At 43.1% G+C, this 25,713-nt stretch overlaps 3 protein-coding genes across 3 annotated transcripts; all 3 read right to left on the bottom strand.

The window, feature by feature from the left end:
• Positions 1–261: 261 nt before the first annotated feature.
• tfg (trafficking from ER to golgi regulator) lies at positions 262–9,792 on the bottom strand. Its single transcript, XM_040201909.2, has 8 exons — positions 9,597–9,792; positions 7,569–7,782; positions 7,343–7,426; positions 5,800–5,946; positions 5,108–5,275; positions 4,860–5,006; positions 1,564–1,656; positions 262–1,460 (listed from the first exon to the last, which is right to left on the bottom strand). The coding sequence occupies exons 2-8, from the start codon at positions 7,750–7,752 to the stop codon at positions 1,060–1,062; spliced, it is 1,224 nt and encodes a 407-aa protein (XP_040057843.2). The 5' UTR covers positions 7,753–7,782; positions 9,597–9,792; the 3' UTR covers positions 262–1,059.
• A 145-nt stretch (positions 9,793–9,937) lies between these two features.
• Positions 9,938–11,794, bottom strand: jagn1a (jagunal homolog 1a). Its single transcript, XM_040201932.2, has 3 exons — positions 11,684–11,794; positions 10,841–10,941; positions 9,938–10,739 (listed from the first exon to the last, which is right to left on the bottom strand). The coding sequence occupies exons 2-3, from the start codon at positions 10,927–10,929 to the stop codon at positions 10,277–10,279; spliced, it is 552 nt and encodes a 183-aa protein (XP_040057866.1). The 5' UTR covers positions 10,930–10,941; positions 11,684–11,794; the 3' UTR covers positions 9,938–10,276.
• Positions 11,795–12,295: 501 nt separating this feature from the next.
• Positions 12,296–22,675, bottom strand: LOC120834090 (uncharacterized). Its single transcript, XM_040201875.2, has 3 exons — positions 22,551–22,675; positions 16,026–16,323; positions 12,296–15,784 (listed from the first exon to the last, which is right to left on the bottom strand). Exons 2-3 carry the CDS (start codon positions 16,233–16,235, stop codon positions 15,467–15,469), a joined length of 528 nt encoding a protein of 175 aa, XP_040057809.2. The 5' UTR covers positions 16,236–16,323; positions 22,551–22,675; the 3' UTR covers positions 12,296–15,466.
• Positions 22,676–25,713: the final 3,038 nt, after the last annotated feature.

Consider the following 25,713-nt stretch of genomic DNA (forward strand, 5'->3'; position numbering starts at 1 on the left):
TTATCTTCAATAAACCCGATGGGCTCAATTTCTTTCAAGCAACGTGACGACATGAAATGCATCCACATTACTCCCATGCCGCATGTCGAGGCCAAGCACAATTACACAGGCACGAAAACGATACCAGCGTTGCATTTTTCCAACTCTTGGTGTGGGGGGGGGAGAGAAGCCAAGAATCAGTCAGAAACCAAACAGTGAGGAAGTGTCAAAACAACATGTAGGCCAACAGCAAGTCATAACAAAAAGATAAAAACTCCCAACTGGGTCTCAATCTTTTATTAGGTTCAAGAACAAAAAGTTACAGTTTATACATAAACAACTAATCTCACATGAGGGCAGAATTTGATTTATTAGTAAAAACCAGTGATAAGATAAAGAGGAGTAGCAAGCTTTAATGGAGATGATATAATTCGCTATACAAAAGAAGCCTTCTTTGTGACACTGGGATCTACACTTCCCATGAGCCATCACTTTACTAGTTTTCCCAACATGGGGCAGTTTCATTCACACATCATTAATACCGACATGGTTGTGAAATTGATCAAATCAAGATAAAAACTGACAGAAACAAACACCGAAAGGGTTACTTTTAATTTAGATAGTGTCTTATGAACGTCTCATCTCATCGTCTCGTCTCATCGTCGCGCGTGATCTCACTCGCTTGTGGAGGGCGACCATGAAAAGATCGAAGGACTTGTGCAGCAGCCTGTTTTGGTCTCCCAGGTGTGTGCATACAGACAGACAGACAGACAGATCACATCATTACTGATACAAGAGGGAAGAGCAGACAGTAGAGGTGGCGACAAGAGGGGAGGGGGGCGAATAAGGCAGGGAGCGTACACCAGGGCCAGAGCGGTATACAAACCATCAGACTGGGGAAGTGGGGGTGGGGGTGCTTGTTTCATATTTGGACTTGCTATTTGTATGGGACGGTGGAGGTGGGGAGGGGGGAGGGGGGGGTTGTACAGAGCCGTGTTTCTAGCACCCACTTAAAACTGTTCCACACTTATGGGAAGGGTTAAGGGGCCGGTGTGGATCAGTGGCAGCCGCCATCTTCTTTTACCGGTACCCGGGGCCCGGCTGGGCGTAACCCTGGCCGTACGGTGGGCGGTTGCGGGCGTACGGGTTAGCAGCTCCTGGTGGAGGGGTAACAGTGTTGCCCGGGGGCGGGGTGTACCCCGGGCGGGGCTGGTATCCTGAGCCGGGCTGGGTGCTGGGAGGGAGGGTGTAGTTGGCAGGCTGGGATGCCTGGGAGGTATAGTTTTGGGGAGGGAAGGCTCCTGGTGGATACTGCTGGGCTGCCTGTGTTGGATGGGGCTGCTGCTGGCCACCCTGGAAGCCCGGAGCTGGAGCTGGAGCGGGGGCAGAAGCCTGGGAGGAGGGAGCAGGGTAGTTCTGGAACTGCTGCTGCTGCTGCTGCTGCGGGCCGGGCTGAGGGGCTCCGGGCTGAGTGCTGTATCCTGCAGAGAGAGGGAGGGAGGAATGGAGTCTCTTTAATCCATCCTCGAGAGGAAGGAGAGCCCAGACACATCGGCTACTTCTTTCGTTCATTTTGACTCTTACCAGAGTACTGCATACTGTACTGCTGCTGAGGGGGGGCGCCCGGCTGCTGAGGTGGGTATCCACCTGGAGCCTGGTACTGCTGATACACCTGACCTGAAGAGACAGGGATGAGCATCATCAGCAAAACAGACAGAACCAAAGTGACGGCCAATGCCAAAATGAGCAATTATCCAGTACATCTATCGGTATAAAAGTTAACAAAGTTAAAGTTTGTAAAGCACTTAAATTCAGTTAGCTGCATGCATACAATACCTGGCGCACAGCTACATCCATAGCTCAGGCAAGGAGTTGTGTTACAGTATGTGTGTCATGTTTGCAGTAGGTGACCTCCTGTTGCACCTTCATTAACAATAACTTGACAAGTCCGCGCTGCATACTTGCAGAGGGGGACGGCCATCATCATCTCCACAGCTCCAGTCTTCTTACTCTCGTGCCTTAAAAGGCCTCTGGACACACAGGGCGGCCTGAGGCTTTATGTAACACTTATCAGTGTCGGTGTAGTATCGGTGTAGATACGGTACCGTTCATACCGGTGTTTAGCCATAACAACTGATGTTGTAACACTAATAATTGTACATTTAAAAATGACCCCGCCAAACTGCATGCTGGGTAGAGCTCACAACCAGAAGCAACTCTGTTGCTACATGAAAACACGGAAAAGAGCGAAACCGGAGGAACAACGAGAGACCAGAGACGCACCAACACAACTTGAGTCCAAGAGCGGAGCTGCGTCTGCCTTTAGGGTTTTTGGTTTTGGAAAATCCCACGTAAGTTACGTTAGATCAGAAAACGAGTCTCTGGAGCCTCTGGTGGCAACACTCAATCATTACGTCAATAAATGAGACGAACAAGGAGCGTCAATCCAATTTTAGTTCCTGCACAATGAGCATACATCTAAAATGATTAATATTCCCAAAATTCCAATGAATAATAGATACATTAAAGGTCATTTAGCTGACGCTTTTATCCAAAGCGATTTACATTACATTTGTAACCCGTGGCTTTTTACATTTTTGCCCAGGGAGCAATTAGGGGTTCAGGGACGCTTCGAGATGGGACATTGGGCAGCAGGGACTCGAACCACCAACTTTGCGGTTCCCCGCTCTACCCCTGCAGCACCAATATCAGAAAACCCCCCAAACGATACCCATCTCTACTCGAGAGTGATGCTTTTGCACATTTTCACGTTTCGAAAGACATGAAAACTAATTTTCTCATCGAGCAGACAAAGACTTTGCATAGTAGCGCTCTCCTTAATAAGACCTAAACTGTACTCCCAGATGTCCTGCCTGTCATATACATATCGGGGTAAAGACAAACAGGTACAAGCTCTGCTTGAACAGACATGAACACTTTACAGCAGAGAAGTGACTTATCAGAGAACATCAATGCACTCAGAAACAACTTTTTTTGTCTAATAATTCAAAATACTGGAACGAAGAAGCGTTTTGGCTGTAGTCCTGCTGACCTCCAAACATGCCTCAACAAAGATTAATGACAACGAGGTCCTATTCTTAAATAAACACACCAATATCGTGCTGGCCTATTTGATTAAGAGCCTCGTGCAAGTGCCTAAGCTCTCGCCACGTGTACACGTGTTTGCGCTTTCTCTCCGTCTTGCACACATACTGCCAGCGGTCGATCAGCATCTGACAGACAACAGGTACGCCGGCTGCGTATGGATCTCGTTAGCAGCATTCTTATGGTAACAGATAACGTAAACTTGCATTGAACGTGAGCTTATGGCTGGCTTTAAAAAAGGCCACATGTGCTCAGTTGGCATCCGAACTGAAGTATTACCTCTTGTAAAGTCTTGTGCATCTGTTTTGATTCGCCTTAAGGCTGTTGTACAGACAAACAGGCCGCAGCCAGAGAGCGGAATAATGGGAGGAAAGGGTCGAGTGGGAGATGAGGCTGGGGAGGATCTTTATGGCTTTGCGTGCCAACCAGCCTTGGAAGTGATTCAAGAGATGAAGAAGGACCCTAAACAATAAAGCCTGATCCAACAAAATATGATTACGAAGCCTGAAATATATTGTGTGGGTCTTTGGAAGACAAGAAAAGCCTCCGGAGCTGCCGCAATCACTCGGCATAATACAATTCTTAATCTTTCTTCCTTGCAGCTGCCAAATAAGCTCATAAAGCCACAAAGTGCTGAAGGGGAAAACCCATTTGCAGAGCACAGAGTCCCCCCGGCTCACCTGCTCAGAACACCACAGCAAAAGCCAAATACACGGCACATGGTCTATCGATTTGGATCACAAACAGGAAAGGAAAGGGAAAGTGTACGTCAGAATGTGGGGACCATATTTTGATACTCTATTTCAATATCATCATTTAAGATTCTGGGGGGGGGGGGGGTTGTTGTAGGCTTGTTGTTGTAGGCTGACCTTGTGCTTGAATAAGTCTACATTCGGATCGACGAGGCTCTTACTGAGCTCTACGGCCTGAGCCGAGCCGTCAGGCCGGACCACAAACCACAGCAGTCAAACCACATGCGTACTGATCCTCAGCGTAGCAGGTTGGGAATCCACAGTTTTCTGAGGACGTTACAGCTCTCAAAACATTACATTAACTCCCCGGCCCCCCCGCCCTTTTTTATTCCTCCAGTGGTCTCCTCATCCAGTCACGAAAACGATCCGATCCACTTACAACAATGTGGTAAACAATGCAAAGGGCCGGTGCTCTGTGGCTGCACCTGCCTGGGACGATCTTTACACAAACAGGAGTAACAAGCTGGATAATTCCTCCTCTGCCACTGGAAGTAATCAATAAAATATTCATAGGAGAACTGAATTGTTTTATGCGTGTCCACTAGTATTTGTCATCTAGATGTGCAGGCTTTTAGGGAGTACTGTCCATAAAATATTATTCAAAGTATTTTTTTTGTTTCTCGGAGATTCCGAACAGTTCTCTTGGTCTACCGGCTGGCTGGATAAGAGTGCTGCTTGTTATCCACAGAGACATAAAGAACAAGGTTCTCCTCAACACAGCTAACTAAACAAAGGTAGTGTAGCAGGATCTGGTGCATTAGTTGATCTTAGTCTATTAAATTTGAATGTGTAATCATTTTGAGAGGGCATGAAATTACATCTCAAACAAAGCAATGATCTGAATGGCTGACTGAGTGACCTCATGACAACAAGGATTCACTGCACTTTGAAGTGGCAATTTAATTTCTTGTGTTGTCGTACATCTAGATGTGTTCTATAGGGTTTTATTTACCGTTTGTGTGTGAACCAGGACATTTGGATAATGTGTGTGTGTGTGTGTGTGTGTGTGTGTGTGTGTCTCACCATCCATGGCAGCTGGGGCTCCCTGCTGCACTCCGGCATAGGGGGCCTGTGGCTGAGGGGGCCCCACTGGCTGAGGGGCTGCTGACGACGAGGAGGCGATGCTGTCAGGGGTTCCTGAGCGCTCCTCTGGGGCGAGCGCTTGAGGAGCTACGGGCGGCACGGGGAGGAAGCACAAAGAGCTTTAAGCGAGAGCTGCACATCAGAAGCAAACACATTCAATCGCTCTGCTTCCAAACGGGGTGGAGTACCTGGCGCATGGTCCTCACTCAGGCCGAACGCCGAGATGACATTCTTGCTGACCTCGTCCTGGTTTTTTAGCGGGTCGAAAGCAGACATGCTGGCGGCGCTGACCGGGGGGGCGTGCTTCACTGTGGTGTCTGCTGCCATCATTCGGCCTTCACGACCATCCACCGATTCTAAAGACCACGGAGACAGAAATGTTTCAGTAGCAGCAGAGACAAAGACAAAATGCAGAGCACTAACGGGATGCACGTACGCAGCATTTGAACCAGTTGTTTGTCATCACACCAATAACACAGACTGGTACAAGAGGTATGAGGATTAAAGTGTTTTTTTAAAGCCAATGCTATCCAGATCACCGATTCATTTCATTCCTAGATTCAAGCTAAATGACAAACACAGAATGATGTTTTTATTATTTCTAATAATAATAATAATAATATACTAACTGAGAGAGAAGCGGAGTATTCATTTAATTCCACTGTGACCGTTTCTCTTTGTACGGGTTTTCCACCCAAACAAGCGTGCCCTCTTTCTTACAGTGAGCCTCATAGAAATGAGAACATGGTAGACAAATAGCACATAGGCATGTTAATTTACATTTCCTTTGATTATGAACGACTAACATACACTCTTGGTGAACAACCGATCAGCCAGATTGCATGTGTGTGTGCGTGTGTGTGCGTGTGTGTGCGCTTACCACTGTCAGGTGCTTTAGCAGCCAGACCAGTTTCTGTGGGGGGCTCCAGGCTATCCAGGAGGTTGTTGACTTTGTTCCTGAGCTCAATGAGCTCCCTGCGCAGGTACTTCACCTGACTAGACTCCAAAGGCCGCGGCTGACCATTCACTGCGGATAACAGGAGACGGGTACGAGTGAGCAAATTATACAAATCGTATATCGTATTTTTTGGGAGCACGAGACGAAAAAAGACAAACATTTCTCTGCTTCTGCACAGCTCACTCCATTTGTGTGTGACACCTCAAAGAGGGTAATTGATAGTACCCGATACCTGGACGCAGCAGACAACAGTCACATATTCATACCTTTATTAATGGGGCTTTTTTGTAATCAATAACCACTTGAGGTTGCCTCTAAAAAGGAGCTGCCCAATCACATAAATCCTGATCTAGAGAAACGTTATAGCCATCAGCTTACAGGATAATCAAAATCAAACCGTACACAAATGTGTCAACAGCTTCTAAACCAAACAAAAACTGACATACGTGTTCATCATCACAAGCAGTATTATCTGCTGATGTAAATTAAACAGTGTACACCAATAGCCATGATGTTCATTGGTCTGGAAAAGCTGTTAAACTACTATAATTAGTATGGACCCATTATGAATGAGGACCTTTTCCCATGCGGTCGGCTCCATGCTCTAAATACCTGGGATTACAGCGCTCATACATCTCATGGTTGAACCGACAAAGCAGCTCACCACAGCAGCCGGATCGACAGAGGGACACAAATCTTCAGTGTCACCAGCAAAGCCACTTTGTTGTGCTTTTTTTGATGAAATAGAAATAAAGCTATCAAATGGTGAACGCAGGAGGCTGTTTTCTCACACAGGTTTCCCTGTTTGGTTGGACGATGCTGAACAGAGATGCACAGGGTCATTCGCCACTGTGCCGAGACCCAATTCAATTTCCCTGGGAGTTTGCTCGAGGGCCCTGTGACCCTGAAGAAGCATGTACAACTAATGGATGGATGGATGAAGGAGAGGGTGGAATTACCTACATTACCATATACTTAGCTTTCAACTTTGCTTTTGTGCCCACAAATTTCTGTTTTTATTTTTTGTTCATGTAACTCATATCAACTCATAATATCTGATTCAAGTATTTAAAATGATGAAAATCAAACTTGATTGATAGTGAATTGAATGGAAATACTTTGGGCATACAATCATCTAGTGACGGTCATTTTGTTTGTTTGTTTGCTTGCTGAACGAGCGCTTAGAAACACACAGAAATTCCAACCCAAATTAGTCAGAAGGGAGTGTAGTCAAACTTCTTACAGACAAAGGGGAGCGAAGATTTGTTTTGCGAAACATAAACTGGACTGCCCCCCAGTGACGGATTGCTGTAACAGCTGATGCGAAACATCTTGGGTTACAGTTCATCATTATGGAAGACATCACATGATTTAAGACATTGAAAAGTTTGCAAAATTACCCACACAGCATGTCTGTGTATGTCTGTGTGGGTGGGGCAGAAAGTACATGCATTTGATATCTTACCAAACAAAGTCAGCTTCAGTATTCTACTGCACTGGATGGCGAAGGAGAGGTCAGAGCTATCAAAGATGGTAATGAGGTCATCATCTAGGAAAAGGTCAAACAAATGACGTGGTTATGTAATCAGTATATTAGAATAGTTCACTAGTTCATCAGGAACACTCCCCGTCTACATTCCCACTTTTACCCTTGAGACCAATTAGAGCAATGGGCCCATGTATATACGCACCTTCATCCTTGTATTTGATGGCAACCTCGTCGTTACTCTGCAGCTTCCCCCTGAAGACACGCTGCATCATCAGCACCAGCTCGTCATAAGTAATGTCTTCGTTATGGATCGGGATGCGCCGGATGTCGTCGCCCAACTGGGCTTTGATGATCAGCTTCCCGCTCAGGTCCAGCTGGCCGTTCATGGTGCTGTCCGACCTCTTCTGCTCCCACAACTTCGCAGGGTCAGAGGAAAGCTAGTTTTAAAAAAGAACCAAGTCTGCCACACTACCTTTCATCCTCTTTCTCAATGCTGAGAAAGTACGACAAATTATCAACAGCCGAATTGAACTAAATTTGATCACATGTTGATAGTTACAGAAGAAAGGTTACTTTCATAAAACCGTAAAGTAGGTCTTGTATAACTTCAGGCTTCAACAAGATAAGAAAATTTAAATAAAAATACTCACAATAATCCCTGTTTATTATTGACAGATCTCAGTTATTTACTAAATAATGCACATGCGTCTTGGAAATAGAAAACGTTATCAATGAAGAAAATATAATTAAAATATATAGATGTATCATTATAGACAAAAGGGGAGCCTTTGATAATACACTGGCTGTGTAAGGGTCAGGCAAGTCATTGCTGTAATGTTATTTATGATATAAATGTGTTGTTTTATTACATTAAAAAGGACAATGGAACTCTTTATTGTAACTGATCTGTTTTGCCAACTTTAAAGACAGTTACATATTAAGGATAAGTGCTTCTCTTATATTTAATAGTACCCTTAATAATGAGGCTATCGACACGTAGGGTACAGATGTTCATACTCATTATCTAATAAAATAAAGATTATACCTCGCAGTCAGTCTATCACAGTTAGACTCTGTAGTCCAGTCTAAGGGTCAAACATCAGCCTGTGAGGTGGCAAAGGCTCCAATAGTACAGATTAGAATAACCGGTGATATGATAATCAAATCTTTCAACTGCGATTAGATTTACTACGAAAATACAATTTGATAAAAATATAACACAAGAACTCGCCAATGCTGGTGTGTGATCCTGGAACTGTCCCCTACGTTTAGTCAGTCAGCCTTAAAGGTTCGTGATAAAAACACGTCTCGCATCGATAGTAAGTAGTCAGCAGTTGGATTATCTGTGACGTTAATGTATGATGTTCTAGTTTGAACAATAAACACTAGTGAATTGCATTCCTTAAATGCTGCGGCTTTGACTGTCCAAGCCAGATGAATAATTGGCTGGATGCTAGGGATTGTGTGGTAGCTAATGTTTAGCATGCACTACATAGCTACATTTCTCAGTTAATTAAATGGGGATAACAACACCGGAGACTGGCACCATATGAAAAGTTGGAGAAACCCTCGGTACATGGGAATTATATTTTTAAATGTCACTTAAGCCAAGATAACGCTGCGTTAAAAACACGCTCATTCGCATAGTCATCTGTCAGTATGTGGACAGCTAGCGGCAGCTAACGTTAGCTAGGCCGTTTCAGTATTGCTGTCAATGCTGACAGCCCAATTCATGACACATAAATGCACAGCTAAAAGCAATAGAACTGGTTATCCCCCAATGTATCATTTCATGGATTTGGATAAAAGGACCTTGCTTTAATTTAATTGTTGAGCAAAAAAAAACAGAATCGGTTTCCAGTGTAACGAAACAACTAACGTTAGTTTTAACTGGCATTCATAGCTAAGGCGATTTACACCAGCCTTCTGAAAACAGTCGTACATCAAGTCCATCTTCCTCAAGGGAAGAACTGCTTGGTGTCGGACCTATTTGTAACTCCTACGAATCTTCCTCGACAACTGTTTGGGATGAGCTAGAGTACCGCTAGCTCCCTGCGCAGCGAACATAACGTTAGGTTTAATGTTAGCTGCTATATGAGGAGCTAACCACTTAGCTTGCTAGCTAACGTAGTTAAACACCACTCAAACAGAGAGCGGACGGCCACTGCTCTGTAACTGGTTGAAACAAAGCCATTATACGGCTGGACCCGAACAAAATAAAGTATTTGACCTGAATCAGACGACTTGACCCCGCTGTGCCTCACAGGTTTCCCCAAACCGTGAAAATCAAATCTGTTAGCTGGCCTGGCTAGACCCGGTTACCAGCATCAGGAAGTGTCCACCGCGACCGTCAACGTCACCCAGTAACGTTACGTGGCATTCATTGTGCGCAGGCGCAGACCGTCAGTAACTAAGTGCGTTGTGACTGACTCGCCTAATAGTCAAGATGATCAACTTACAAATATAACATATTGTATTTAGTTTTTTTACAACGCACATTACAATAGACAGTATTGAGCTGGCTTTCTGATGCTGAATGGGAACACCTGAAAACAAAACACTACAGACATCTTTTTGGATCAACTTTCTTTTTAATGGCTTACATGCATTCTGAAAAAATGTATTGTGAGTTAAATAAATCACAATCCCACAGTGATGAAGAGGGAACAGGATGATTGCAGAACCTGTTTATGCATGGATGTTCCTTTGATGCCACTACACACCTAAATAATAATTTAAGGAAATATCTCACTCCATTGTATCTGCATTAGAAAACACTCGTATAGGTATCATTTTTAACAATAATTAATTGGTGACTGAATAAATAGATAAATACATGAATAAGATGCAGATCACATAAATAAATTAGGAAATAAACAATTTTGACCAGTCACAGCTTTCTTCACTCAATTATTTCTTCTTCTTCTCCTGAGTGGTGTCGAACCATGAGTCTAACAGTTTCTTCATGTAATATAACTGCCAGGCATGCACTTGAACAGCAACCACCATAATGAGGTACATAACAGTCACTGCAGAAAAGCCAAAAATAAAGCGGTAGGCCTTTCCATGGCGGTAGAGCTGCTGCGCTACAGGAAACATCTCCATTCCACCATAAATGAGTGGTGCTACAGAGAACAGCCCTGCACTGATCATGGATAAGACCAGGTAACTTATATTGTTATTTGGCAGTGACAGGCTGCTGCAGAGCAGAGGGAGGAGGCTGAGCAGGTAAGGGTACTCCCACTGGTACGGCATGGACACTGTATCATGTGACACCAGGTCGAAGTGGCTGACGGTCACCTGCGCTGCCACCAGCAACCAGAGGAGAAGGTGGACCAGGTTTAACTTACGCACCTCTGACTTCAAGGCAGCACTATGAAAATGATAAACAAGGTTAGTTAAGCAGCATTGTCGTATTCAGAGGTAATATTCATGTGTATTAACCAATTTCATGAATAAATAAAAGCGACTTGCCACATTTGGTATTTTGGGGCCACCCTCTCTCTGTGTCTGAAATCACTTCCATTGGTACCAGCAGCTCTGAGACCAACCCGTGATGTCATGGTAAGGGGGACCTACTCAAAAACAAAGACCAATAGTGAAACAACATCGGCTAAAATTACCTATTTTTAATGAATACTTATTTGATTATTTGGTTAATACGTTTGGAAATAGTGAATGGCAATCACAATTTCATAAACCCTGAGGTGATGTTTTCCAATGTCTTGTTTAGCAGGAATCCAAAGCCCACATATAGTCAAAGATATTTCCTCATTGTCTATCACATGAGGTGGACAAAGGAGCACGACTGGAAGAGGAATTGTGTAAGGCTTGGACTTTGGGCTTGAAATACTCACAACAATAACCGAATATTTAAAATAGTTACTAATTCCTTTTTTGGGTTGCTCAATAGATTACTCAACTAGCCTATTTATTTCAGTTCTAGACAAAACCTTCGACTCTTTTCATAATACAGAGTGATACGCGAACTGAGGAGAAATATGACATCGGAAGGGACACAAAATCAAGTAAATAATAACCTAAAATCATTCAAAAAGAAGTCAGGCCGTTGTCTAACCCCGTTACCAAGGACTGCTACCGACGATTTAAAACGAAAATAAGTTATTTCGGGCAGATTGGTCGAACCGATTAGCCTCATGCTAGCGCGTTAGCTGCTTTTGCTAGCTAATGTCATCGAGCATTAACGTTACATTTAAACAGATACGGTACGTGCTGTATGTTGGAGCTGGCATCGTTTAGTTATCAGCAAGTACGAGTATGACAACACGTACTGTTTCAATTAGTAACCACACTTACCGCTGCGTATTTCTCTGGCTGAGCTCGTTGTTTGAATATCTACCAACAAAAGATGTGACAGATGTTTTAAGCCGGTGTGCGCATGCGCATAACCCACTGTAAAGACCTCCCACCGCAGCATCAGCATCATCTTTGCACACACCACACAGGCAGCCGGGACGCCCATTCGCAAATTAACCTGCTTTGCTGATGAGAGACAGAAAAGACAGCTGGAAAATGCACCATTTTGTGTATTTCGTGTATATATAAGATAACATAAAATGCATTGATCAAAGATATCAACATAACTGTTGTTTAAAAGCATATCCTTAATATGGTCAAACTAATCAGCCCAGTTGCCATAGAGCCGAGGTTTTATAGCTGGTATAATCTAATGTATGTTACATTGTTGTGTACCTTTATCTACCTAATTATCTACCTATTAGTCTATCAACCAACCAGGTAACGTTAGTAGAAGGAAATCCGACCCAAAGTGTCAATGAGGACAGGTATGCTCTCTCCCAATGTAATGTATAATGTGTATATATATATATATATATATATATATATATATATATATATATATATATATATATATATATATATATATATATTTAGTCAAATAGTTCATCATTTGTTTTTGAATTAAACAGATTTTATTTAGAAAAAACAACATGGACAATAATAACAAACGTAAAACATCAAGACATAAAATCTTTGCTTACAATGACAGTAATAGCACCATAGTCGGATGGTGGAATTAACATTTATTTTCCTTGAAATTATATCATGCTTTATGCCCTTGTCATTGCAGGTGATCAGCCATCATCACATCAAATAATAAATTATTGACATTACCGTGTTTATGAATTGCAGTAACATTCAATACTTGCAAAATGTACTAAATGTAACCCACCGAGGATGCTGTGGAACTTTATTCGGTTTTCGTGCTTCAAAACAAATCACACCAGCGGGAATGAACGACCATTTCTATTTCATTTCATCGAGATCAATGCGCAATTTGTTTCCCAAATCAGACATCATTTTATGAATACCGACATTACAACTACAAATGTATTAAGCCTACAAAACAGTTACAGAATATAATCGGTCAAATTTTAGATTAAAGAGTAGGTAAGAATACATTTAATTTTAATTTATTTCTTAATATTTTTATAGCTCAAGGCAATATGAGGTGTTTGTTTGACCTCTAACGTATCTGCACTCTGATGAAGCTATAAGCAAACATTAAAACATTTAACAATTAATATTACATTCTTTGAATCTTACTCATTGGAGGAAATGTCAGTGAGCAACAAATACTATGCGTGTTGTTATTGAATTCTTACCTTTTTTTCATTTTATAATTTTTTGTGCTCTTACAAGTGACACGTTAATTTCCCTACAATATGTCACCACCAATATTTGTATTCATAAGGCATTGTACAGTTACTGAGATGCTCTCAAACTATATTCTGCAAATGTGGTAATTTTTTAGTGAGCAACGCAATAACTTCCTGCAATAGATTTCCTCATTGCAGGTTACACAGGAATGTGTTAGTTTCTAAACAAACTGCGTTGCTTCCAATGCATTGCCAATCTTAAGAGATCCTTTTACATGCGTGCCAGTATTAATCAAGGAACTGTATTCATACTGAAGCATATATGCAAACAATGTAGATTTCCATCAAAATGAATATGCCTTTTTGATCATCTACAGTATTTCACATTCATTGCTGCATGGGGTAGCTGCCAGGTATGAGGAGGTGCAGGAATGAAATGTGCCTTTGTGCAACCAGAATTCTACGGTTTTCTTTTATCTCCTTTGGTATACTCTTCACATGTTCCCTTTATATTTTTTTTATGAATTCCACTCCAATGGGTTTTTGGCATGAAAATACATTTACCTTTGAGGTGTTCTTTCAATACCTTTTTAAACATACTTTTTTATTGCCAGAACTATAAGGCTATAAAGTATAAAAGCTGCTGTACATGCAAAACGGCATACTTCCAAATTTCCCTCACCTCTCATCGCAGCTGACAAGATCAACATTTTTCTTGACTTTACATTACAAAGACGGCTGAGTCATAGAAAGTGGATTTCTGATCATGTTTTATATTATACAAAAATATGCTCCCACTTTGTTCTCACTGAAGCTCCCCTCTCCCCCTGCGGTTTATGGCTTTACATTGGATATAACAAATACCCTGAAAAGGAGGAGTGCACATACTGCCCAGCATAAAGTCCTGACGCCTGACCCGAGGGCAGTTGAAGATGCACAGTGTCCCCGGGTTTTAGAGGTAGTACTGCACTCCCTGATGCTTGATCGAGAAATCCCTTTTTGTGCTCATCATACGTATACATCACTGGCTCATTGTTCCTCATCAAAGCCACCCACACATTACCTCCTTTGCAATGAATGTGGTAGGCAAAGTAATAAATACCAGGCAGGTCACAGGTGAAGATTCCTGTCTCTTGGTTGTAGTTTTGGCGACCATTGTACAAGAGCTTATCAAAGATGACTGGGGTGTCCACAGGTGGAAAGGGAGTTGTTATTACTGCTGTGAACGCTGGCATTTCCAAACCAGTGGCACCCATCACTTCGGCCCCATCGCCTCCATACCTGCCCTTCTTACTATAGCCACCAGCCTTAACACCATCTATCCCAGGGCCCATCTCAGAGAGCACTCCTACCAGGTCTGGAGACAAACCAGATGCTCCAGGTGGGCCTGGCGGTCCAGGAAGGCCACGCTGACCTGGTTGTCCAGGGGTTCCTGGTGAGCCCTCTTTTCCTGGAGGTCCTATAGGTCCAGGAATTCCTGGATTTCCCACACCTGCAATGCCTGGTGGACCTGGTACACCGTTATCTCCTTTTGGCCCAGGAACCCCAGGCGACCCAATTGGTCCAGCTGTTCCATCCATTCCTGGGATTCCTTTAGGACCTTGAGGACCAACACCGCCAGGTAATCCAACTTGTCCCTTTGGCCCAGGCACTCCTTGGGAACCAGGGGTACCAGGTAGACCCTTGTGTCCATCGTCTCCTTTTGCACCACTTGGTCCTGGTGGGCCTCTTGGTCCTGGCTCTCCCTGCTCTCCAGGCAGACCATCTTTACCAGGTATTCCAGAGGCACCAGGGTCACCCTGGGCTCCATCTAACCCATTATGCCCTCTTTCTCCACAGTCTCCCTTTGGACCAGGTGCGCCTAAACCACCTGGGATTCCCATTGAGCCTGGAGGACCTGGTGGACCATTTGCTCCAGGGGGTCCAAGCATACCGGGTAGTCCTCCGTGGCCCTTTTCTCCTTTTGGTCCAGGAGGTCCAAGTGACCCATCCATGCCTTTATCACCCTTTGGTCCAAGGAGTCCTGGTTTACCAAATCCAGGAGGCCCTGGCTTTCCTGGCAAACCTGGTGGTCCTGGATGACCTTTCCCACCTGGCATGCCTGGCTGTCCTGGCAGGCCATTTTGACCTGGCTTTCCTTGACCAGGTAGACCTGGTGGGCCAGGCTGTCCTCTTTCACCAGATGGTCCAGATAGTCCTAACTCTCCAGGATGTCCTTTCTCTCCTGGAGGTCCTTGTGGTCCTGGTGCCCCATTCAAGCCAGGCTTTCCAAAACCAGTTAGCCCTCGAGGGCCAGGCTGTCCTGGAGACCCTGGAAGCCCTTTGTGACCAGGTTGTCCAGGTAGTCCCATTCCTTTATTGCCTTTGGGTCCAAGTAGTCCCGGTAGTCCTGGCAAACCTTTGTGACCTGGCTCTCCTTTAGGTCCGGGTTGGCCTGGTAATCCCTGTCCTCCTGGTTTACCTATTCCTGGCAGCCCAGGTGGTCCTGGCGGACCCTGAGGCCCTGTCTGGCCGGCTGGCCCTTCTTCCCCCCCAGGGCCCATTTCTCCTTGGAGTCCAGCATCACCCTTTTCTCCTGGCTTTCCTGGCAGTCCTGGCAAACCTTGTTTTCCAAATCCGGGCCCTCCTGGTGGACCAGGAGATCCAGGTTGGCCTGCAAGTCCAGGCTGTCCAATCCCTGGAGGTCCAGGAGGACCCGTGGGTCCCTCTGGTCCTGGTGGCCCAGCAGGGCCTTGCTCTCCTTGGGGAATTCCCTCAGGCCCGCTTGGGATTGTCTGACCTGAGGAATGGTCAGACAAGGAATGAGATAAGATAAGATAGATATTCAGCCAGAGATTATGATTTTAAAAATATATAAACAACATTTTGGTTATCAACGGCACAAACACACACACATAATATAGACCCAGTTGGTATGTTTATGATACTATACATATATTTAAAAAATATTTACCTTTTGGGGTCTGAGCTCATGTGTTAAAAATGTGCATATGTGTTTATGAAAATTTTAACTTTCTCACCTTTGTCCTGGCCACCATGATAGCCGCCCCCTTTACGCAGGTTTTCTTTGCCCTTGTGCATAGGCATTGGGTGTAGCTCCTTCCTGTAGTGGGGATACTGCATATATGGTACTTCTTTGCCAAGATACTGTTGTTGGGGAAAGCCTTCTTTGCCCATGTGTTGGAGGTGCTGCATTGGTTGGTATTGCTGAGGGTGTTGCTTGTGTCCATAGTATGCCCCAGCACTCATATAAGTAAGTACTGCAAGCTGTAATAGTGTCAGCAACAGGGGGAGCGGACGAGGAAGCATTGCCATGGCCTGTATGGAAGGTAGAGAGGAACAGATACGAGGGATGGTTATGCGTTTAAATCCCATACATTAGAAAGTAGATGTGCTATTTTAGCACATTGTTTCCTGAAAAATGATGAACTTTCAAGTTTATGAGATAAGTAAACAGCCTCATTTTCAACATGCAGCTTGATGAGGTGACCCACTGCTTGATATAAATTGGAGCTACACAACAATCTGGATCAGTTGCACTTGAGTGTAAAAGTGTAAACGATGAAAAGTGTCACCATGTAATATTATCATAGGAAGACAAGAGACGTTTTTTGTCTAACTGACTTTGCAATAGACAGACTGGTTAAGTGTGGGCCTTTTGCAATAGTTAAAAACATCATTCCAACCTTTTGAATGTGTATGCATTTTTTCATATAACCACCTTAAATCAACCACTGGAAACTATTAAACTGGAACTGGAAGCATACATTACAAACATTTGTTCAATACCTTTTCTGAAGATAGAAATAGAAAGAGGGGTATCAAGTAAATGCCAAACAACAGCTACAAAAGTGAATCACAACTGTCAGGTCTATGTATCTCTAATCAGGAAAAGCACATGGGCTATGATAAAAATGACCCATCTGGAGTCTTCCAAAATCTTACTTTTAGAACGTGATTTTGGAACATTTGGATCTCAGGAAGAACCTCAGAGAAATGTCTTGAATTCTGATCTCTGATCAGTCAGTATTTGATGAGTTGGGAGTGAAATCAGGTTGTTTCTATGAAATTCCATTGCAAAGCAACAGCTTGTGTCCAGGCTCACTTCCTGTCAGCGGATGCCATTCAAATAAACTGCACATTATGTGTAATGGCCGTTCAAAAGAGCATTGTTGTTGTTGATGCATTGCTCAGACGACATTTAACCGGGTATTTTACTCAAAAATTCTCAAGACACTCAAGTGAGTAGATGTCACACAATGACGCACGGATGATTTGGTGAGAAATGTCTATAGCCATCTGCAAGTGCTTATCAGATGTCTGGTCAAACAAGGGCAATTTTTAACAAACAGAGATACGCTCCAGCTGTGCGGTTCAACTGTATATTTATGTCTTTAACCCTATAGCTGCTTGAAATGGTCAGTAACAGCGAACGAGGCAAAGCAGGTTCAAAAGCAGGTGAATAACTAACCACAAACTGCTCCTCTGAGTGTCTACTTGTTTTATTTCGTCATTTAGTAAGGCCATTTCCGTGCCAGTTTTATTTCACTTATGTTCTGCCACACTTTTTTTGTATTTATAATTTACATCCTAAGCCCCAATCTTTGTGTCTACTCCATCATAAACTCTTTGGATCTTTTCTGCCCTCTGACCTTTTCTCAGTCGAATGGTGATTTTGACGTAGCCGTGCCACTCTCTCCCCCTTTGAGAGCTGTCCTTTGAAAGAAGCCCACTTAGTTTCCACAGCGACAAAAGCCAAACATACCATAGATTTCGGAGGAATACGGCTGAATTTTCCCCAATGAGTACACAGACCTTTTTTTTGAACGCACCATGGAAGCTGTGAGCAGTTCCACAAATCCTAATGTCAGGTCTAAAGGCAATACACAGATGTAAAGGAAGTGGACGACAAAAGGTTCTCTAGATGCTACTAATAATAAAAGTAAAGAGAAATTGATACAGAGAGAGAGCGAGAGACTGATTCTTTGCAAAGGGTGACTCTGTATATGATGATGTATTATGTAGGTTACCTTTAAGAGGTTAGGGCTGGCTGTGGGGGTCAGAAAATGAAAATGTTCCGACACAATTTCGCTTACACATATTCTTTTTCACATGTTTCATAAAAGATCCCATTATAAAAAAATATTCATCACTGGAATTTCTGTTTAGAGGAATTAGATGACAAAATGAGTGTTGAAAAACTTTGTCGTGTGTGTTTCTGTTTGTTTGTTCGCGTGTGTAGGGGAATGGGTGTAGGTGTCTGTAGCGTGAGATGGGGTGGGGAGGGTGCACAGGTGTTTTTAAAAAGTTGGAAATATTTTGACAAAACGTGCACCGACAACGAGGGTCTGTTCAGTGTCATTAGCAACACCATGATGTTGTCATGGCAACCGCAGAGTGATGGAAACACCCTCCGTCCTTACCTGCTTTCCTCCACCACATTAATCGACATACGTGTTGCTTGCAGAGAGACTTGTTTATACAGTCGGGCCACTTTCTGACACTTACCACCAAACTCCTAACTGCAGAGTTCAGTTATGACAAAAGCAACTATAGAGAATTCTACTTCACTTAGTGTCTCCCTCCAAATGACAGACATGAAGTCACTTATAAATCTGCAAAGTCATGATGGTGTCAGCAACATGTTGTAGGCTGTTTCTCTCATTTGTGAGATTTACAGTTGAATCTTTTTCATGCAGGTGTAAAACAATCCGCCTCCCTTAACGATGAATCACTGACAAGCAGTCATTCGTAACAGTGACTAAACAGGAACATTTTCAGATGTCACCCATGGTTTGGCTTAACAAAAGTGGTGAAGTGAGCCATGCTACCAAAAATCTTGAAATCTTGAAATTTGCTCAGGTTACCAATATTGAATATCCATTTAACAGTAGATTTTTATGTCACCTTATAAATAGTCAACAGTGAAATAGTGAAACAACTCTACATAATTCATCATTCACCTTTTCCCACTTGGCATATCCATTACATTCAGTAAATTCTGTCACTCAAAATGAAGCCAACAGATTTACGTTGAGAAACAGCTCAGAGGTCGACGAAGGTTCAAATATCCGCAGACTCGAATTTTTCAACATTTGTTGCCAAAATTGCGTGCAGCTGGTCATCCACCCGTGAGCTGTCAGCATGTCCTGCCGGCCCAGACAGTCTCAAAAAAAGGCAGATCTGAAAGTAGTCTACATTTTATGTAACGTATGTGTCCGCCTCTGTTTCCACAACTGTTTCCAGATGTCCATCCTTTATTTTTATATTTTACTAATTAAAACACACCAAATTCAGGTGTGTGACGTGTGAGGACTCATGGGCATCATGTGTCTGTGAGATGTTGTTTTTGTTAACCCACAGCCAGTTGGTTCAATGGTTTAAACAAGCTGCGAAAATCTCATTAAAAATGCAGCCGCTGTACGACCCTTAATAAATGTGTACCAAAGAATAAGGTTGTCATAACTACAGTGCGTGGGAATTCATTATTAATATTGAGGCAAGTTAAAATGCTTTGGTGTGACTTGTTTATTGTTATATTAATATTGTTGATTGTGTTTTTTGGGGGGTCAGCAACATTAAACATTAACAACAAATAGTATAATGATAACAATAATAATGCAGTGTTTTAAGAGAGCTGGCATGGCCATTCAAGTTATCGATTGTTAGCAAAACTAGTTCATAAGAAATCTTTAGCGGGTATTTCGCTCTAAACACAAGTACTGTATGGAGCTTTTTAATGCTAATGAACTGGGAGGTTGAAAATTCCCAAATTGCCAGTCGGAAATTTCAACGTTCAATGTTGCCTTAAGTCAGAACCCTAAAGTTGGTTGAATCTTACAAAAAACGGCTTAAGAATCCAAGGCAGCTATGCAAAAATAAAGAAAAATGGTTAATTTTGCGTATTTAGCGGCGTTACGAGTTGCAGTCAACCGGTATTGCCAACAGTAGGTATCCTTGCTCGAGTAAACCCCTCTAGGTTTACAGACTTGTTTGTACTGAATCTCAGTCATCTCCAGTGTGACGCTACTCCTTCCTCTGACTTCTGATTTCTGAGTTAAATAAGAATTAGTCAAATTTGAAGAGTCAAAGTTATTTTAGGGGAAATTGACAAATTATTTGATTTAGGCTGCAAACTTGTTGTTTTGGGGAAATGTGGAAAAGTGTTTTTACACTGTGCGTTAAAGATAAAAATAGCAACATGGAAGCATAGCGTAATAAATGAAAAGGTTATGCAGATATGTTTAAGTTTGCATCATACATACTTGCGAATGCTTGACAGGATCACTGATATTGATTTAGAACAACTGCCAGCGGATCCCTCAGGTGTCAAAATGAACCTGTTTCTGGTGGGCTTGATTCATATTGTTCACTCCACACGCATTGAGTGGCAGAGTTCAGCTGGGGGGACGGGTCTCCCAACATTCTTCCTCTTGTCTCCAGACACATCTGTCTATCCTCATTCCTCTGTCAGACAACTGTCTTCTCCCCATCTCCCTTTTCTTCCTGCGGGTGTCTCTGCGTGAACAGAGCAATGCCTGTTCTGCACGTCCTTCCCCCTCTGCCTCGTTTCTATCGCTTCCTCCCTTCGGAAACATCCAGGTTCAGTGACCTGAAGCCAGTCTGTGACCTTGCAGACGGAGCATCTCCTTAAACCACATTGCTAACAGAACAGGGACTGGCAACACAGAAAGGATGTAAGAGGTGAAATAGCAATGAACACATTATGTGCTAGGATTTAGCAATCCATCTTGTGTTTGAGCATTAACACAGGTACACATGTATTTGCTTTGCGTGTGCTTTAAGTTTATATTTTTTATAACGGAAGAAAGGGGTATTTAGCACCTAAATGCTCTTCCACTTTCTCCTTTCGTAACCAGACCAAAGGCTGGTGTTTAAATCACAGAGCAAAGCACATTGCCTTCCTCCCTGCGCCGCAAAAAATCTACAAATTTACACATAAGCAAACCGCCCCATTGCACTCAACCTTGGTTAGTCCATTGATGACGTGTTTTCGCATAGAAAGGGGAAAAGCGTTTTGAGCTCCTCGGCTCCCGAAATGCAGCTTTTATCACGGAGCACCCCTCATAAAATGAACACCTCTTCAAGTCACGTTGCAAACGTCCTCGTTCAAACAGACCTCGTACACAAACTAAAGGAATAGAGGTACTGCACACACACACACACACACACAGTGCCACAGCTGTGCAGCTAAATGAGCAGTGTTTACCTCTGTCCCTCTCCTTCACCATATACCATTATTCTGGCTTTTCTTCCCTTTGTCCAGTGCATTCCTGGAGTTGGCGGAATAATGTGTACAGCAGGGTACAATGTGCACACACACATACACACACACATAAGTGCAAGCAGGCTGATTCATGTGCACAGCACCAGCGTCTGTTGCACTTTCTCACACTAAGATCACTGCAAGCACCATACACAGATTTAATACTGTGAGTAAGCAAAGGAGAGAGAAAATAGGATTAACAGATGAAGGATCCCTTATGATGTGAGGGACAGTGAAAACCTTGAGAAACTGGTGCAATAGTTTTATTTGAACACAATATAATATGCATTTAATTTTAGATGCTTAGGGATTATTAAGTGAAATGACCTTGAAGAACAGAAGAGAAATGGATGGAAATTTCTTGAGGCCAAATCCATGTTGATTCTACAATTCCCAAATGGATCCAATATTTTATAATAAATTCAATGTGATGCAACTAAAAAACTGTGTTCCTTTTAAAAGGTTTTGTTCTCTTAAGGCAGATCTGTTTAAATGGCCGATGACTTTCCTGAAACACAGTTCAGCTGTAGCATCACTCTAACAGGCCTTTATGAGGTGAAAACCTAAACTCTCTAAACACATAGATTTAAATAAACTGATTTTGCCCTCAATCAGGTGTGTCCTTTAGTTGTCGCCGTGACTGACAAGGCAGAGAATCGATGCAAAGGCCAGAGAGACAGAGCTGCTCAGAGCCTCTGTTTGCTCTGCAGTCTCTTCTCACCAAACTGCTGCTTATAGCTCCGTCACACACATCTGACAGTTTGGCTTCAAGGAAAAAGCAGACAAAGTAGGGATGCAGCAGCCTTGGAAACTCCACTCCAGCTTAGCAGATGTTTCGCCTGCCTCTCTGCAAGATGATGTGCCGGATTTACGCTAACGGTCACGTTAATAATGATAAACTATTGTACGTATGTGTATCATGTTATATTTAAATTAGAGCTATAAATAGCATTAAAATGGATAAGTTGTGAAGAAGGAATCATTTCATTTTAAAAGAGTGAAAAAAACTATTTTCCCAATAAAAATATTTTCACCATGCATTCCTCCCAAATTACAATTTCTATCATAACAAAATGTAAGTGAACAAATTAGAAGATATATTGAATGCATATTATTTAGTTGAACAACACTAGCAGAAAGAAAAGGAAATCAAACAACTATCAAACCGCTGCACCATAAAAAGTTGCACCAATCGTACAAATAAGAGCTTTAAACTCATGTAAAACACACAATATAATGATAATAGGACAGTGCTTACCTTTGTGAGCGGCCGTTTATGGGGAAATAATCAATGCAGTCAGGCTAAGAGCCGGAAAAGCAGGCGCACAGACAATCACACAGAGAGAACCCTGGGATTTGTGCTCATAACAGACGCACACTTTGAGGACCCAACTTATATCTACTGGAGGGTGGAGCCACTCGGGTGGGTGGGAGAGAGAGGGAGAAAGAGAGGGCAAGGGAGGGATGGAGACTGGACTGAGAGTAAAATTATAACCTCCCAAATTCATTCATTAATGTTGTGATCTTTGAGCCCATGCATGCCGTAACCAGTATTTCATTATTAAGGCCGAACACACTGGAGCTGGTTTAGAGATCAGCTGCCCTGGGACACACCTGGGGGGCGACTGTAAAATAATCCATGTGGCACACACACATACACACAGACATTACCAGCCGTAAAAGTAACATAGAAATTAGAAATAGGTATATATATATATTATGGTGTGTCCATATATCTTATACCATATATATCTTCCAGATAATGACCGATATATATATATATATATGTACCGTAATTCACCGTAAAACTGGATTAAATATTGGAAATATGAGCGATACAAGTTAAGCGAAACGTATTGCTGTAATTAAACTTCAAATTCTGTGGCATTACTGAGGTCAAATTTGAACAAAGGGCTGTGGATAAAAATGTATTACATTTGCATAAGTTACACTGCAACATTCCAAGCTTTTTGTTGAAGTCCTACAGGGGTCATCTCCTAAGAGTGAAAGCTTGTTCTCCAGAAGCAGAAAACAGTAACTTCTGATCCTGACACACACACCTGTCATAGCAACGGTGTGGCAGATTTGGTCAGCAGGAAACCTGGTGAAAAGCTTCTCCATGTGGACTTGGCGTGAGTGCACGGCCGGCCTAAAAATACTAAAAACTAAAAATACTCTTTCTCAGAGGGTGTTTGTTGGTCAGGGATGACAGACTCTTTCCAAGGCAGGTTTGACACCTGTCCACAAACAGCTTAGAAACTCTGACGTGTCCAGGCAGTAACTCTTATTAAACGGTGTGTACATACAGCACGACCCTGTCTGCTGCACCTCGGCCATGACTGCGTGTTTTCTCTTTTATTTCCTCTACGTCAATCACTGTTTTTCTTGCTCACGGAATTCCAGATACAGAACAGGGGCAAGCAGTGTGTCCTGGTTAAGGGTGGCATTGTGTGTGTGTGTGTGTGTGTGTGTGTGTGTGTGTGTGTGTGTGTGTGTGCGCGTGTGTGTGTGCGTGTGTGTGTGTGAATAGTGGCTGCGTGCGGTTCCAATGTGACACAGTGGTGTAAAAGGGTGGATGTCCTGTTGCACCTCTGACAGCCAAGTGTCAGCTCAGTCTGTAGCTCAGGACTGTCAGTCTTTTGTGATGATGCGATGATGTTCTCAGTGGTCCTAAAATGTTTGTTTCCATGTTGATTGAGGATAGCATTAAGAGATTATTGCTTAATTATTGTCCATATTGGAAAACCATCAATATTTCTGTTCTCTTCATTGTTATAATGTTTGTATATCTAATGTAACCATAAGATCAAATAATGGATTTTTTATCTCTTAGCTTTTAATGGTTCGAAGAAGCCGCCCACTCAAACGCATATAAATGCAATTACACCACACAAATACACACACACACACACACACACACACGCATACATACACGCAGGCGCAGGCACACACTTAGAGTTTCGGTGTGAAAGGTACACGATAACCAGGGGGTAATGAGTTGTGTGTGTTTGCCCTCGTGCTTCAATTCTCTTCCTGCTCCATTAATGAAGCCTCAATAGGCCTCAAACTGCTTCTCTCCATCCGGCCCGCACCTGTCGTGCTGCACGCTGCTGCGTGTGAGAGCAGATCCTGTGACTCGTCTCAGCTTGTTTTCGTTCCCTTCAGGATCCGGGTCATTCACAGCTCACAAAGTGGGCAACAAACTGGTGAACAAAGTGGAGCATTTAGACATCCCCCTCCGCAATTGGTGGAAACCAAAAAAACAAACTCAATACTTGTTCCGTGTGCTAACTATTCGCACCACGCTGTGTTTGCCTTAACGACTTTATACATGAATGCCGTCAAGTGATGAAAAATGTGTTCATTCAGGTTTAAAGGTACAGTGCGTATAGCATTTAGGGAAATGTGACATGATACAAGTATTGAAGCCGGCTGCCATATGTCTACAGTAGCCCAGAACGGCTTTTGGTGTGTCCATTTGGGCTTTTTCGTGTCAGCCACTAGTTAAATAAAACAGACTAAACTGCCAGCTTTAAAATACTTGGCTAGTAAAGATACATAGTTGTAAAGTTGCAGTGGCGCTCATGAGAGTTGGGCAGAAATTCATACGACGCTCTTCACTGCCTGATGATAAACCTATAGATTTTTCCTTACAAGAAACCCAGACAAACAATCAGGGGGCATATTTTGGTTGCACTTACCCAAACACAGAATTGTCTGTCTTTGTTTTCCCGCCATCTGGCACGCCTCCTCATGAGAGAGTTTGTGATGCGTATTATGCATGACATTGTCCAGAGGCCCTGGATGAGACGCACACTTGCAGCACTACGAAAACACTCATTTGGTCCTACTATGAATACTGCTTATTAATAGTGAGAACAAGTGGACGGCAGACAGACTGGCATTTAGACCGCTGATGCAGTATGTGTGTCGGTGTGTGGAAATGTGCTCAACGTGTATTTGTAAATTACTGGGCAATCTGTGTGCTCTCTGTCATTTGTCGCTGTCCGTGGCTCGATCCTGGTCTGCAACTTTCGCGGATCATTTTCTGTGACCTCCACTCCTTAAACCGTGCGTGCCTCCGCGACTATCAAGGTATCCGAAGGCGTTCAGCATCTCACCGTCTCTGCTTCACGGCATCGCGGCAACTGCACATGCATCTTTGGTACCATTTGCACAGCTGTGTGCTTATTGGTTACCGTGATATAGTAGCCCATCACCTCAGTAAATGACAGTTTAAAATCTGTATTCAACAATTAAGCTGCTGCTTTCCCATAGTCCCTGATCACTTATTCGGATGCGTTTATGGCATCTGAGTTTGTAAGGCGGCCACATTCCTTGCCCCTCTCTTCACCATGAGGCAATCTCGGAATTTGCAGAGCAAACAGGAGTAAACAGTGTCTGTGTCACCTCTCGTCCGC

Source organism: Gasterosteus aculeatus, chromosome 16, assembly GCF_964276395.1.
Source record: "Gasterosteus aculeatus chromosome 16, fGasAcu3.hap1.1, whole genome shotgun sequence".
Lineage (NCBI taxonomy): Eukaryota > Metazoa > Chordata > Actinopteri > Perciformes > Gasterosteidae > Gasterosteus > Gasterosteus aculeatus.

Excerpts from the sequence above, each read along its gene's own strand:
- tfg (XM_040201909.2), bottom strand. The coding sequence starts at position 7,752 with ATGAACGGCCAGCTGGACCTGAGCGGGAAGCTGATCATCAAAGCCCAG. Across the intron at positions 7,427-7,568 it reads CATCAAATACAAGGATGAAG|ATGATGACCTCATTACCATC; the intron begins GTGCGTATATAC and ends ACCTTTTCCTAG. Across the intron at positions 5,007-5,107 it reads GAGTGAGGACCATGCGCCAG|CTCCTCAAGCGCTCGCCCCA; the intron begins GTACTCCACCCC and ends TGCCGCCCGTAG.
- jagn1a (XM_040201932.2), bottom strand. The coding sequence starts at position 10,929 with ATGACATCACGGGTTGGTCTCAGAGCTGCTGGTACCAATGGAAGTGAT. Across the intron at positions 10,740-10,840 it reads GCCCCAAAATACCAAATGTG|TGCTGCCTTGAAGTCAGAGG; the intron begins GCAAGTCGCTTT and ends TCATTTTCATAG.
- LOC120834090 (XM_040201875.2), bottom strand. The coding sequence starts at position 16,235 with ATGGACACAAGCAACACCCTCAGCAATACCAACCAATGCAGCACCTCC. Across the intron at positions 15,785-16,025 it reads TCATGGTGGCCAGGACAAAG|GTCAGACAATCCCAAGCGGG; the intron begins GTGAGAAAGTTA and ends ACCATTCCTCAG.